Source organism: Phocoena phocoena, chromosome 13 (genome assembly GCF_963924675.1).
Source record: "Phocoena phocoena chromosome 13, mPhoPho1.1, whole genome shotgun sequence".
Classification (NCBI taxonomy): domain Eukaryota; kingdom Metazoa; phylum Chordata; class Mammalia; order Artiodactyla; family Phocoenidae; genus Phocoena; species Phocoena phocoena.
Genome location: NC_089231.1, coordinates 60,354,297 through 60,369,620, shown reverse-complemented (window position 1 = coordinate 60,369,620; position 15,324 = coordinate 60,354,297). Strand labels below are relative to the sequence as shown.

The window sequence follows — 15,324 nt, the reverse complement described above, 5'->3', positions numbered from 1 at the left end:
GAAGGCAATGGTCAGGACTACTGCATATTTAGTGGCAATCTTCAAAAAATAATACGAAGTACCTAGAAGAAAATAAGCTTCAACAACCTTAGCCTTATAAATTCAAATCCAAAAACTGACATCAAGTAGCTCACATGTAATTTCACAAATGCAACCTTCACTATATTTAAGCATTTAGAAATAAAAGTTATAATTCTTTCCTCAAATCTCACATTGTACTCTGTCCCCACAACTCTACTGAGGTCCCCTTTACCCAGGTCACTGTAAGGTATCTCTACTGACAATGGCCTGGTCTTTCCTATTAACTGTTGCAGCATTTGTCATACAGACCCCCTCGCCACTCTTTGCCGTGTAACTTCTGCTTCTCTCTCTGTCCTCCTTGCTCCCCCTCTCCTGACTCCTAAAATATCTGAATTCCTCAGGGTATGCTCTCCTCCATTCTTGCCCCACTCTCTTTAGGTGACATCTCAATACCTATAGATCACTTTTCCACAAATCCTCATACATTTATTTCCAGTCTAGCTGTTCTTACCTCTAGACGCATATCTAACTAATACTATCTAACTGATACTTCTATTGAATGCTCCGATGATCAACTGAATTCAACAAGTACAAACCAAACACATTCTTCTTCAAACAACCTGTCCCTTTTCCTGAGTGCCCTCTCAGGGAATAGTCCAATCAACTTCAGAGTGGACCCAGACAACTTTTTCTATACATACACAAGTTTCAGTAATTCAATATCTTTTAGATCTGCCACTTCTATCCCCACAGCCACTGCCCACACTGCCTTCTGCTTGGATTTTTAAATAATACTCTAACTGGCTTCTGCCATGGCCCTTCCCTTCTGGCTCACTGGCTACAGGATAAATTTCAAGATCTTTAGCAAGGAACACAAGGCCATAATGAACTGGCCCCTGTCTAATGCTTATCTCCTACCCTCCACCCTTCACAGGCTACATCCTAACTCTGCATGCATTACTTTAACAGATTCTTGTCTTTTTTACATCTCCTGCTTAAGTCTACTCTTTACTCTCATTTTCCTGCTAGTCACATACTTGAGAATCCAGATTAGGTATCTTTTCCACTGTGAGACCACCCCTGAACATCCTAGAACTGACTGCTTCTCTCCTTTGCCCCATCATTGTACACTCAAATACTTTCATTAGTGTGAACAAAGTATGGTCCCTGAGACCATTTCAGGGGAAATGCGAAGTCAGAAATATGCTCACAATAACACTAAGATGTTAGTGTATCTTTCTCTCTCATTCTCTAAAGAATGTGTATTTGAGCCTTGAGATTACGTGACAAGAGATATCTGAACATCCGGATTGCAGAAGGAGATGAGCATCTGGCTATCTTCCTGTTAAGCCACACATTAAAGATATTTGCAAAACCAATGACACTCTTCTCACCGATACTGTCTTGGAATATACAGTTGTGTTTCATAAAAATATATTATTAACATGTAACACTTATACTGTTTTTTAAAACCAATTAATAAATTTTAATTTTTTCTCAGTTTTAATTTCTGATTGTGTAAACGTCAACAGACATACCCACACACAGAAAAGCCCTTTAGCCTCCTCAGTTATGCTAAAAAGTATCAAGGGGTCCTGAGACCAAAACACTTCAGACACAGAGATAGAGCAATTACTTAAGAGTCTTCATAAAGATTCAGGCCACGCCTTAACCACTGTTTTTTTTTTTTTTTGCTGCACAGCACAGCATGCGGGATCTTAGTTCCCCGCACAGCAGGGATTATACACATGCCCCCTGAAGTGGAAGCGCAGAGTCTTAACCACGGGACCACCAGGGAAGTCCCACCAATCACTGTTTTATTTCAAGGGTCATAGGAGAGGCACACAACACAATAAGCATCCCATGTAAGGTTTGTTGAATAAAATGAATAAATCAGTGAACTCACGCTCCTTAAGATTTGGCGCATTAAAATATATTTGGGGAAACTTCTGTCTATAGTACAATGAAGATACTGGCAACTTATCTCTCCAAGGAATAACTATAAACCTGGACAAACTGTCGAAAACCACCATTTCAAGGCTCTAGAAATCGAACAAAAACAACAAATTGAGAAGCATTTTCAATAAGAAAAACTGCTGAACTACGGATAAGAAGAGTGATTGTCTTCGGCATTCTTGCCTGGGGTTGTTCTCATTTCCTGGCTAATGCTTAGTTTGCATGAAGTAGTTCCAGGGTGGGGCTGGCAATGAAAACCAGCATCTTTGCTGCCAAAGAGTCAACTTGAATTGACACAGAAGGCCAAAACCCCACCACCCAGTCACTCCGTTGATAAAAATAGCAAGCAGGGTAGGAAAGGAATGGAGTGGAAAAAAACCCCATAGTTCTATTAGCCTACGGCTGTGGTCCCACTGTGGGGGAGCAACAGCCAGTAGACAAGCCAGAAATTTAACAGGGCGATTGCAGAAATCAGAGAGCCACGGGGGCACTAGATAAGACAGCCACTCATCCCTGGCACTCATCCCTGGCAGACAGGGTAAGTATGTGGGGAAGACCTGAGAAGGGCTAAGCTCTGCACAGACCCCTCACTCACTGACAGGGAGACTGTGTGCACACACTGGGGAGGTCTACAAGGGCCCAAGCTCTCTACACCATCCTTAGTCAACGAGGAGCCTGCACACATGAGGGAACTCCTGGGTGAGCCCGACAGAAAGTAAATGCTAGGGCTTACCTGAAAAATGCCTGAACATTGAGCACACTCCCCAACACACATGTATATCTATCAGTGGAAGGTGGAAGCCTTACTGGCTCATGGTAAGGCTTACTGGCTCACGTTTGAGCACAACGCCTGACCAACCAATGGTTGCTAACTAATCCACGTAGGTATGGGGCAACCCCTAGTAAAGCAAGACTAAACAAACAAACAAAACCCCCAAAAACCTAGACACCAGTGGTTGTGACAAAGTAACAAACACTGCAAAACCTGACATTTTACTAAAGGCAAACAAACAAAAAACTAGGAACAGTTACAACTGTTAGGTGGGAAATAATGAGAATCCAGAGCTGCTATATGACCTAAACTGTCCAGTTTTCAATAAAAATTACAGCAGCTGGGAAAGCAAGGAAAAAAGTATTCAAGAGAAACTTCTCTGAGTGGGCCAAGATAGGTTTGGCAAAGTCTATAAAGAGGAAGGAAGGGAGGGGAGAGAGGGAGGAAGAAAACAATGTTTAAAGAATTAAAGTATGACAACAACGACTTAAACAGAGAATATGAATAAAGAACAATTACAAAGAAATACTGGATTTGAAAAGTAAAGTGACTGAAAATGTATTAGGTATGCTCAACAGCAGATGTGAGATGGCAAAAACAAACAAAAAAATCAGTAAATTCAACACCCCAAATTTCATGAAAACTATTAATCTACAGATCCAAGTAACTCAAAAAACCCCAGGTAGAATAATTGCAAAGGGATCCTAAACACATTACAGTCAAACAAAAGAGAAAACAGCAACGAAAAAAAAAATTCATCACAATTAACGGCTGACTTCTCATCAGAAACACTTAAAGCAAGAAAGAAGTGGGATGACAATCTACTAAAAGGAAAAGTCAAATAAGAATTCTATACCCAACAAAATAAAGCCAAACAGTCATGAATGACCACATACTGTAGAATTCCATTTATATGAAATATCCAGAATAGGAAAATCTATAGAGACAAAAAGTAGATTTATTTGCTATCTAGGGCTGTGGGGTTTGGGGACAGAATGGGGAGTAACTGCTAATGGGTACATAGGGCTTCTTTTTCATGTGAAAATGTCCTAAAATTGAGAGAGGTGGTGATTGCACAACTCTGTAAATATACTAAAAACTACTGAATTTTACATTTTAAATGAGTAAATTGTATGGTATGTGAATTATATCTCAAAAAACCTGTTTTTTAAAAATGGCAAAATCAAGATATTCTTAGATCAATGAACACTGAGAGAAATCACAGCTGAAGACCCGTCTTACAGTAAATACTAAGGAAAATTCTTATAGATTGTAAGGAAATGACACTAGACAGTAACCTGAATTCACAGGAAGAAATTAAGAGTGCCAAAATTGGTAAATCTGTAGGTAAAAACAAAGAACTGTATAAATATATATTTCTCTTTAATTCTCTTATTTCTTTAAAAATAAGACTGTATAAAATGATAATTGTAACATTCTGTTGTTGAGTTAATAACAAATGTAGATATAATCTATACTACACAGAGAACACAAAGGAAGGGAAGGTAACAGAGCTATACTGGAGCAAAGTTGCTGTATTATACTGGATTTAAGTCAATATTAACCTCTAGTAATTAGCATGCACATTATAATCCCTAGATCAACATTTTAAGAATATAATTTAAGAAACATAGTTTTAAAAAATCATAGAAATTTAAATAGTACACTGAAAAATAGTTTTTAAAAAAAGGCAGCAAAGACGGGAGAGAAAAAAAGACCTGAAACATAAGAACAAAGTGCAAAATGGCAGATATAAATCTAACCTTGTCAATAATTACATGAAATGTGAGTGGATTAAACACTGCAATCAAAAGCAAAGACTGCCAGTGCAATCAGGCAAGAAAAGGAAATAAAAGTATTCATACTGGAAAAGAAGTTAAATTATGTCTATAAGCAGATGACATAATCCCATATGTAGAAAATCCTAAGGAATCCACAAACTTTTAGAATAAATGAGTTCAGTAAGGTCACAGGATATAAGATCAGTATACAAAAATATCTGCATTTCTATATACCAGCAGTGAAAAATCCTAAATGAAATTATCTATAATGGCATCAGAAAGAATAAAATATTAATAATTTAACAATAAAAGTACAAGATTTGTATACTGAAAACTACAAAGCATTGGTCAGGGAAATTGAAAATCTAAATAAATGGAGAGATATTCTGTGGTGATGGACTGCAAGACATGTTAAGATGACATACTACTCAAAGTGATCTACTGATTCTATAAAATCCCTATAAAAATTTCAGCAGGCTTTTTTTTTGTGGAAACTGACAAGCTAATCCCAACATTTATATGGAAATGCAAATGACCCTTAATAGCCAAAAGAATTTTTGAAAAGAACAAAGTTAAAAACTTACGTGTTGATTTTGAAAGCAGATTTGGGGTTGCTTGGACTTTGGGGTGGGAACAGGGACACACTGCAAATGGGCATTTAAGGATCTTTTAACAATGATGGAAATGGTCTAAACTGTATTGTGATGATGGTTGCACAACTCTATAAACTTACTAAAAATCCCTGAATTTTACACTAAGTGGATGAATTTTATGGTATACAAATTACACCTCAATAAAGCTGTTCAAAAAAGATCCTACATGAATGTTCAGACTCTTTATTCATATTAGCCAAAAACTGGAAACATTTCAGATGTCCTTCAACAAGAAAATGGCTTATAGGAAGAAAACAACGTAAAAGAAAAAAAAGAAAAATCCAAAGAAAGAAAAATTCAAAGATAATGTGTAAAACTAACTAGATAAAGCAGAGACTAGGGATAGTGAGACCACTTAGGAGACAACTACAGAAGTCTAAATAAAGGTTTTGAGGGTCTAAACTAAATAGTAATGAAGAAGGATAGATGTAAAAGGGCAGAATCATGGGTCATTGGCAATGACTAATAATAAACAACAAAAATGGCTAACATTTATTGAGCACTTACTATATACCAAGCATTGTATTAAGTATAATACTTAAGTCATTTCACTGTCACAATTCTATAAAGTACTGTTGTCCTCTATTACAGAGAGATATACTGAGTTTGGAAAAGTTATGTAAATTTATCCAAAGTTATAGACATGGAAAAGTGAATGGCTACTGTGTATGTGTGTTTCAGTACCAGGAGTCAGGGGGAAGAAATGACAAATGATTGTGAGGTCTTGGATCCCCAGCCTCATGATCATTTCTCAAGTAACTGTGTGATCTTGGTAATTTTGTTATTTTAGGGAATGAAAAACAATCTCACTCCCAGGATCTGGCATCCATACGGCTTTTTATTTTATGAGCAGTTACTAAAAATATGAAATCATGGGAATTCCCTGGTGGTCTAGTGGTTAGGACTCTGAATGTTCACTGCCAAGGGCCGGGTTCAATCCCTGGTCAAGGAACTAAGATACCACAGCCACTGGGTGTTGGTAAAATAAAATAAAATAAAATAAAGTAAAACAAAATAAATAAAAGTTACAATTAGAAAAGTTTTTAATAAATAAATAAATAAATAAAAATACTAAATCAGGAGTCTTTTTCACAATTTCCAAAGAGTCAACAAATCTTTAGCATAATCATATACCTTTCTTCCATATGGTTTTTCTACCATATTGCTGTCACTGTCAGAATTTTCACTCTGCACTGGTTTTGTGAACCCAGATTTGGGCATCTTATAGCTGTTCAACTAGCTTCTTCTTTTATCAGTCTTCTCATCCTGGATCTGCAAAGAATGGATATATAAGGATTATTTGTATACGTATGCAATAAAATCTACTTAAAGTTTATGCACCACAATTAGTGCAATTTGGTTTCTTCCATGTCTCTATAAGATAATTTATTTTCTCAGAGAGGCTATCCTAGCCTAAAGTAAGTTTTCATTTAACAATTTGAGCTTCTAATTAAAGTTCTCTTGCTCAAGTCCATTCAGCTTGTCACTGAAAAGGGAACTACTTTTATATTTCTTCCCATCTTCTCTAGACTAGTACCTAACCTCCAGCTTTCTGGGTAACCAGCAGCAGTCCAAGTGGAGGCAAAGTGTTTGTCACCCCACCCAGCATGGCTCCAGTGGCAGGAGCTCCTAACAGATTCTCTGGTAGTTCTGCATTGGTCTGGAAATTATTCCTAAAGACTCAACCAAGAACTTGATAGGTGTGATCAGTAATTTTACAACGAATTCTATTTTAAGTTAAATTAAGCCCTTACTACTTAAAATCCCCAGAGTGGTTTATTTTCATTCACTGAACCCCCAGACATCCCCAGGTATTCCGTCACTTTATCAACCTATTCACTGATTTAATCCTTATCATACTATACTGTAATTATCACTTTACATATCATTTTCTTTCCAACTTGTTTAGCCTTCTGTCTCCTCCTCTACAAGCTGATTTAATAGGTCAAAGAGCCTCTTACAAGCTCTTTTTTTTTCTTCTAGAAGTTTTTGCTTGAGAGATCCAGAAAAAATTCCAAAATGTGGGTTTTATATATAAAAGGGGTAGCCATGAGGCTAGACCTGTGTTGCTGTCTGATGACCTATTAGTCACACATGGTTGTTGAAAGTTAAATTAATTAAAGTTGGTACCACACTACATAGTGCATCTGTGTAGTCTGCACCATTATCTACTCTATGACCCCAGGATCTACTGCACAGCACTGGGCTAGACAGGCTGCTGGCCAACAGGAACAGGACCTGGGCCACAACAAGAAGCACAATGACTGACAAGCCTAATTTTAACTACTTCATGCTATAAATTTCCTATAAATGGGTATCATAGATATAAGTAAGCTACATTCTAGGACCTATATGAATTATTAAAACTCAGACATCCTGAACAGAAAATTAGTAAAATCTATATTCTTCAAATTGTTCTACTGGTGCTTTAAAATCTGTTTGGTTTCAATAGAAACAAAACCAAAAAACCCTTAAATGAACTGAGATAATTGATAAATTATTAAAACTAGTTTATATTAATCTGAATGTAGCCAAATTAGAGTATACTGCAACACAAAAAAAACCTGCCACAGTTCAAATATTTCAAATCTTTCATTTTATAGAGGAGGAAACAAACTTGAAGAAACAAAGGAAAAATTTTGACACTACACCGAAGAGGCAAAGTTTCCCTTGGGGTCATTTAACTGTTTCTACTATTACCATATAAATGGAATCATTTAAACTTAGTACTGTCCTCAAAGCCAGCCCTACGCAAAGCTTACAGAGTTAGAGTTTCAAGTCATATATAAAGAGAAAAATTCTGACTCAGAAGCAAAACCGAGGTACATAGTATCAACAGGCATTAACCTAGGTGACACTATGAAGATGAAGCAGTTATCTCCTTTTGTAGACCAAGCAAAACAAGTCACTGGTGAATGAAGAACTGTCATGAATATTTTTGGAGAAAATTAAATGTGGTAATAATATTATATTAATAGACTGTATGTTTAAAAAGCTTGTATTATTTTTCAATAACTGTACTTGGGGCTTCCCTGGTGGCGCAGTGGTTTAGAATCCGCCTGCCAATGCAGGGGACACGGGTTTGAGCCCTGGTCTGGGAAGATCCCACATGCTGTGGAGCAGCTAAGCCTGTGGGCCACAACTACTGAGCCTACGCTCTAGAGACCACAAGCCACAACTACTGAGCCTGCGTGTCTAGAGCCTGTGCTCCGCAACAAGAGAAGCCACTGCAGTGGGAAGCCTGTGCACCGCAAGAAAGAGTAGCCCTGGCTCGCAGCAACTAAAGAAAGCCTACACGCAGCAACAAAGACCCAACGCAGCCATTAATTAATTAATTTAAAAAAAATAATAACTGTACTTGGAAAATTTTAGCACTAACAAAACTCACAAATGGATTTTAAAAATATCACTTCATTCAACAACGTACTTAATAAATAATTAGGTTCTGGGCCCAAGATATATACTGTAATCCTTAGAACAATCAACACACAAAGAGATGATCAAAATCACATTGGTTAAATTAAACTTGAATATTTAAAAATGTACAAATAACCCAACAGAAGGCAGAAAAAGATACTGAGGAACGAAAAACAGAAGGAACAAACAAAACAATAATAAAATGATAAACCTAATCCAAACATAGCAATAATTATATAAAATGCAAATGTTAAACACACCAATTAAAAGACAGATTGTCAGAGGAGAGAAAAAAAATGACCAAACTATGCACTAACAAGAAATTCACTTCAAATATAATGGTATAAGTAGGTTAAAAGTAAAAGAATGGAAAAAGATATGCCATGCAAGCATAATCAAAGGAAAGCTGGAGTAACTGTATTACTATCAGACAAAACAGATCTCAAAGCAAAGAGGGACATTACATATTATATAGTGATAAAAGGCCCACTTCACTAAACAGGTATGTAACTAGCAACAGAGTTTCAAAGTACAGGAAGCAGAAACCAACAAAACTGACAGAAGAAATAAACAAATTGATAGTTACAGCTGGAGACTTCAACTACTCTCTCAGTAAGACAGAAAATCAACAAGGATATAAAAGAACTAAAAAAATGCCATCAATTTGAATTGACTGGATCTAACTGACATTTACAGAAAAATCTGCACAACAAACAGAATACTCATTCTTTTCAAGGACACACATAATATTCACCAGGCTAGGCCACATCATGGATCATAAACAGACATTAATAAATTTAAAATTAAAATCATACAAAGTTTGTTCTCACACAACAAAGAAATTAAACCAGAATCAGGGCTTCCCTGGTGGCGCAGTGGTTGAGAGTCAGCCTGACGATGCAGGGGACGCGGGTTCGTGCCCCGGTCCGGGAGGATCCCACATGCCGCGGAGCGGCTGCGCCCATGAGCCATGGCCGCTGAGCCTGCACGTCCGGAGCCTGTGCTCCGCAGCGGGAGAGGCCGTGGCGGCGAGAGGCCCGCGTACCGCCAAAAAAAAAACCAAAACAGAATCAATTATAGAAAGATAACAATAATATATCCAAATTAAAAAACAAAGAAAAATCAATGAGGCTAAAAACTGGTTTTCTAAAAAAAAAAAAATCAATAAAATTTATAAACCTCTTAGCCACACCTATTAGAAATAAGACAGAACACGTTACAAACTTTATACAAATAAATTCAACGTATTAAATGAAACAAATTCCTTGAAAGGCACACACTACCAAAGCTCACTGAAGAAAACAATCTCAATAACTCAATACTTATTAAAGAATTTGATTTCATATTTAGAAACAAAGAAAACCCAGATGGCATCAATGGTGAATTCTACAAAACACATACGCGGAAGAAATATTACCAATTCTACACAAACTCTCCTGAAAAGGAAAGAGAACATATTTTATGAGGCCATCAATACCCTGATAGCAAAACAGAATAGTCTTTTACAAGAAAACTACAGACCAATATACTTCATAATCATAACAAAATCGTCAACAAAATATTAGTAAATCAAATCCATCTTTATAAAAAAGGATAATACATCATGACCAAATGGGATTTATACCAGAAACTTGAGGTCAGTGTAATGTTTGAAAATCAATCTATGTAATTCACTGTATTAACAGACTAAGAGACATAAATAACCATTTCAACAGATATAGAAAAAGCATTTGATAAAATTTAATACCCGTTAATGACAAAACTCTCAGCAAACTAGTACTAGAACAGAACGTGAATGCTTTCTTTCTCTCCTAAGGTCAACAATGAGGCAAGGATGTTCGCTCTCATCTCTTCCCCCCCCACCCCAGCTTTACGGAGGTATAACTGACAAACAAAAATTGTATATAGTTAAGGTGTACAATGTACCAATTTGATAAATGGATACATTGTGAAAGGGTTAGCACAATCAAGTACCATCTCCTCACAGTTAGCATTTTGTGTGTTGAGACCGCTTAAAATCTACTCTCAGCAAATTTAAAGTATATAATATAGTATTAACCACAGTCACCATGCCGTACACTAGGTCCCCAGAACTTACTCGTCTTATAACTGAAAGTTCATACCCTTTTACAGTGTCTCTGCATTTCCCCTACTCCCAAGGCTCTGGCAACCACCACTCTACTCCCTGCTTCTGTGAATTCAACATTTTTAGATTTCACATCTAAGTGAGATCACACAGTATTTATCTTTCCAGCTGGCTTATTTCACTTATTTAGCATGTCCTCCAGGTTCAACCCTGTTGTGACAAATGGCAGGATATTCTTTTTTTTTAATGGTTAATATCCCATTGTAAATGTATATACAGTTGACCATTGAACAACACAGGTTTGAACTGTGAGGGTCCATTTGTATGTGGATTTTTTTTTTCTTTTTAAATTTATTTTTTGGCCACACTGTGGGGCTTGTGGGATCTTAGTTCCCCGACCAGGGATTCAACCCAAGCGCCCTACAGTGAAATTGCCCAAGTCCTAACCACTGGACTGCCAGGGACTTCCCAAGGATTTTTCTTTTTTTTTCAATAAATACATACTACATTACTACATGATCTGTAGTTGGTTGAATCCGAGGACGTGGAACTGCAGACACAGAGGGCCAAATGTAAAGTTATATGCAGATTTTTGATTGCACACAGGATTGGCGTCCTTAACACCCATATTGTTCAAGGGTCAACATTTTCTTTAATCATTCATCCATCAACAGACACTGAGGTCGATACTATACATTGGCTATTGCAAACAATGGTGCAATGAACATGGGAGTACAGCTAATTATAATTTTATTTGCTTTGGAGATATACCTGAAAGTGGGATTGTTGGGTCAGATGGCAGTTCTTTTAATTTTCTGAGGAACCTCCATACTGTTTTCCATAGTGGCTGCACCAATTTACATTCTTACCAACAGTGTGCAAGGGACCCTTTCTGCCACACCCTTACCAACTCTTACTATCGCTTTTTTTTTTTTTTTTTTTGCGGTACGCGGGCCTCTCACTGTTGTGGCCTCTCCCGTTGCAGAGCACAGACTCCGGACGCAAAGCCTCAGCGGCTATGGCTCACACGCCCAGCCGCTCCGCGGCATGCGGGATCTTCCCAGATCAGGGCACGAACCCGTGTCCCCTGCATCGGCAGGCGGACTCTCAACCACTGCGCCACCAGGGAAGCCCTCGCCTGTCTTTTTGGTAACAGCCATCTTAAGAGGCATGAGGCATATCTCACTGTGGTTTTGACTTGCATTTCCCTTGTGATTAGTGATGTTGTACAACCTTTTAATATACTTAGCCCTCTGTATGTCTTCTTTGGAAAAACGTTCAGGTCTTTTGCCCATTTTTTAGTCCCTTTTTTCTTTTTTTTTTTTTGCCATTGACATGTATGGGCTCCATATATTTTTTGGATATTAACCCCTTATCAGATGTATGTTTTGCAAATATTTTTCTCCCATTCCATAGGTTGTTTTTCATTTTGTTTCCTTTGCTGTGCAAAATATTTTTTATTTGATGCAGTCCCACTTGTTTATTTTTGTTGCCTATGCTTTTGGTGTCACATCCATAAAATCACTGTTAAGACCAATGTCAAGGAGCTTTTCCCGATTTTTTTGGTAGGAATTTTATGGTTTCAAGCCTTGCATTTAAGTTTTTAATCTATTTCAAGTCAACTTTTGTGTATGATACGAGTCCAATTTCATTCTTTTGCATGTGGATATACACTTTTCCCAGCACCAATTACTGAAAAAACTATCCTTTCCCCATTTTGAGTTCTTGTCAAAGATTAGTTGACTGTATTACACATGGGTTTATTTCTGGGTTCTTTATTCTGTTCCACTGGTCTCTCTTTTTATGCCAGTACCATACTGTTTTGATTATCATTGCTTTGTAGTATAGTTTGAAACCTGGAAGTGTGATGCCTCTAGCTTTGCTATTCTTTCTCAAGACTGCTTTGGCTATTCAAAGTCTTTTGTGGTTCCACATGAATTTTAGGATTATTTTTCCTACTTCTGTGAAAAATACCATGAGAATTTTGATAGAGATTGCATTGAATCTGTAGATTGCTTTTGGTAGTATGGACACTTAATAATATTAACCCTTCCTGATCAATGAACACATTGGATTTCTATTTATTCATGTCTTTAATTTCTTTCATCAACATCTCATACTTTTCAGTGTACAAATCTTCTGCCTCCTTGGTTAAATTTATTCCTAGGTATTTTATTCTTTTTGATGCTATTATAAATGGGATTTTTTCCTTAATTTCTTTTTCAGAAAGTTCACTGTTAGTGTATATAAATGCAATTGCTTTTCATATGTTGATTTTATATCTGGCAACTTTGCTGAATTTATTATTAGCTCAATAATTTTTTTGGTGGAGTCTTCATGGCTTTTTATCATGTTATTTACAGAGGCAATTTAACTTCTTCCTTTTTGATTTGGATGTCTTTTCGTTTTCTCGCCTAACTGCTCTGGCTAGGACTTACAGTACTATATACTGAATAGAAGTGGTGAGAGTGGACAAGCTTGTATTGTTCCTGATTTTAGAGGAAAAGCTAAGTTTCTCACTGTTGACTGTGATGTTACCTGTGGGTCTGTTATATATGGCCTTTATTATATTACATTCCTTCTATACCTAACTTGTTAGGAGTTTTTATCATGAAAGGATGTTGAACTTTGTCAAAAACCTTTTCTGCATCTATTGAGGTGACTGCACCACTTCTATTCAAAACTGTACTTACTGACGCCCCTAACTAGTTCAATAAGGCAAGAAAAAAAAGGTATGTAGCTTAGAAAGGAAGAAGTAAAGCAGGTTTTATTTCTGGATGACATGATCATCAATGGAGACAAACGCAAGGTATCTATAAAGAGGCTACTAAAACTTATAAGTAAGTATAGAAAGGACAAAGGATACACAGTTGATACATGAAAATTTTGTTTCTATATACTAGCAACAAAAAGTTGGATACTGGGCTTCCCTGGTGGCACAGTGGTTGAAAGTCTGCTTGCCGATACAGGGGACACGGGTTCGTGCCGCGATCCGGGAAGATCCCACATGCCTCAGAGCGGCTGGGTCCATGAGCCATGGCCGCTGAGCCTGCGCATCCGGAGCCTGTGCTCCGTAACGGGAGAGGCCACAACAGTGAGAGGCCCACATACCGCAAAAAAAAAAAAAAAAAAAAAGTTGGATACTGAAATTAAAATGTAACTCACAATAGTATCAAAAATACTAAATTTTTAGGTTTAAATATAACAAAATTTAAGACTACATAGTGACAAAAAACACTGCTGAAAGAAATTAAAGACCTAAATAAATGGATACACTATGTTTATATGGATTAGAAGACTCAATAAGAGATCAGTTCTCCCCAAATTGATTCATTAATTCAATGTGATCCTAGTCAAAATCTCAGGATGCTTTTTTTTTTTTTTTTTTATGGTACGCGGGCCTCTCACTGTTGTGGCCTCTCCCGTTGCAGAGCATAGGCTCCGCATGCGCAGGCTCAGCGGCCATGGCCCACGGGCCCAGCCGCTCCGCGGCATGTGGGATCCTCGCGGACCAGGGCACAAACCCGTGTCCCCTGCATCGGCAGGCGGACTCTCAACCACTGCGCCACCAGGGAAGCCCCTCAGGATGCTTTTTTAATAGAAACTGACGAACTGTTTCTAGAATGTATATGAAAATGCTAAGGACCTAAAAAAGTCCAAGTAATTTTGGGAAAAAAACAAATTCATGGACTTACATTACTTGATTTCACTATAAAGATACAGTAAGCAAGACAGTGTTTACTGGTATAAAGATAGATTTACAGATTAATGGGACAGAATGCAAAGTCTAGTCTAGAAATAAGACTTGTACATGTGTCCAACTAAGTTTCAAAAGTGCTGCCCATGCAGTTCACTGAGGAAATTCCTTTCAACAAATGGTGTTGGAACAACTGTATCTCCGTATGCAGAAAAAAACAAAAAACCAAAACTTTGACTCTTACCTCACTCCATAGAGAAATATTACCTCAAAATGCATCATATACCTAAATGTATAAAGTGAAGTTATATGTTTTCTAGCAGAAAACATGGGAGAATATTTTAGTGATCTTGGGTTAGACAAAGATTTCTTAAATAGGCTATGAAAAACAGAAACTATAAAGGAAAGGTATGGATAAGTGGGACTTCACAATGCAAACTCTTGCTCTTTAAATGACATTGTTAAGCAAATGAAAATCAAGTCATACAGGGAGAAAATACTTGCGAATTATGGCTTTATAAAGGACTTATATCCAGAATATATAAATAAATCTTACAAATCAGTAAGAGGATAATCCAATTTTAAAAGGAACAAGAGATTTAAACAGTTCATCAAAGAATATTTAATAAATGGCAAATAAGCACAGAGAAAGATGCTCAACCTCCTTAGTCATCAGGAAAATAATGAGATGCCACTATACATACATGAGAATGGCTAAAATTAAAGAGAAGGAAGACCAAGTGTTGTTGAAGGTGTAGAGGAACTGGAACTCTCATATATCGCCAAGGGTTAGGAGGAAAGACAAAGTAGCACAGCCGCTTTACAAGTGAGAATAGTTGGTGGTATCTTCCCATGGCTAAGAAGAATTATTCTTTTCTTCCATCCTTTGTATGATAGTCTTGGTGACTACTACACTGCTTGTTTTTCAACCTCCTTGCCCT

General features: G+C 37.2%; 1 protein-coding gene across 1 annotated transcript in view; it reads right to left on the bottom strand.

Moving 5' to 3' along the window:
* The window catches only part of ANKRD12 (ankyrin repeat domain 12), a 111,633-nt gene that overhangs the window by 74,218 nt on the left and 22,091 nt on the right, over positions 1–15,324 (bottom strand). Inside the window, exon 2 of the mRNA XM_065889592.1 lies at positions 6,318–6,455. Coding sequence (XP_065745664.1) covers positions 6,318–6,404 — 87 coding nt within the window. The 5' untranslated portion in view covers positions 6,405–6,455. The remainder of the gene's footprint in view (positions 1–6,317; positions 6,456–15,324) is intronic.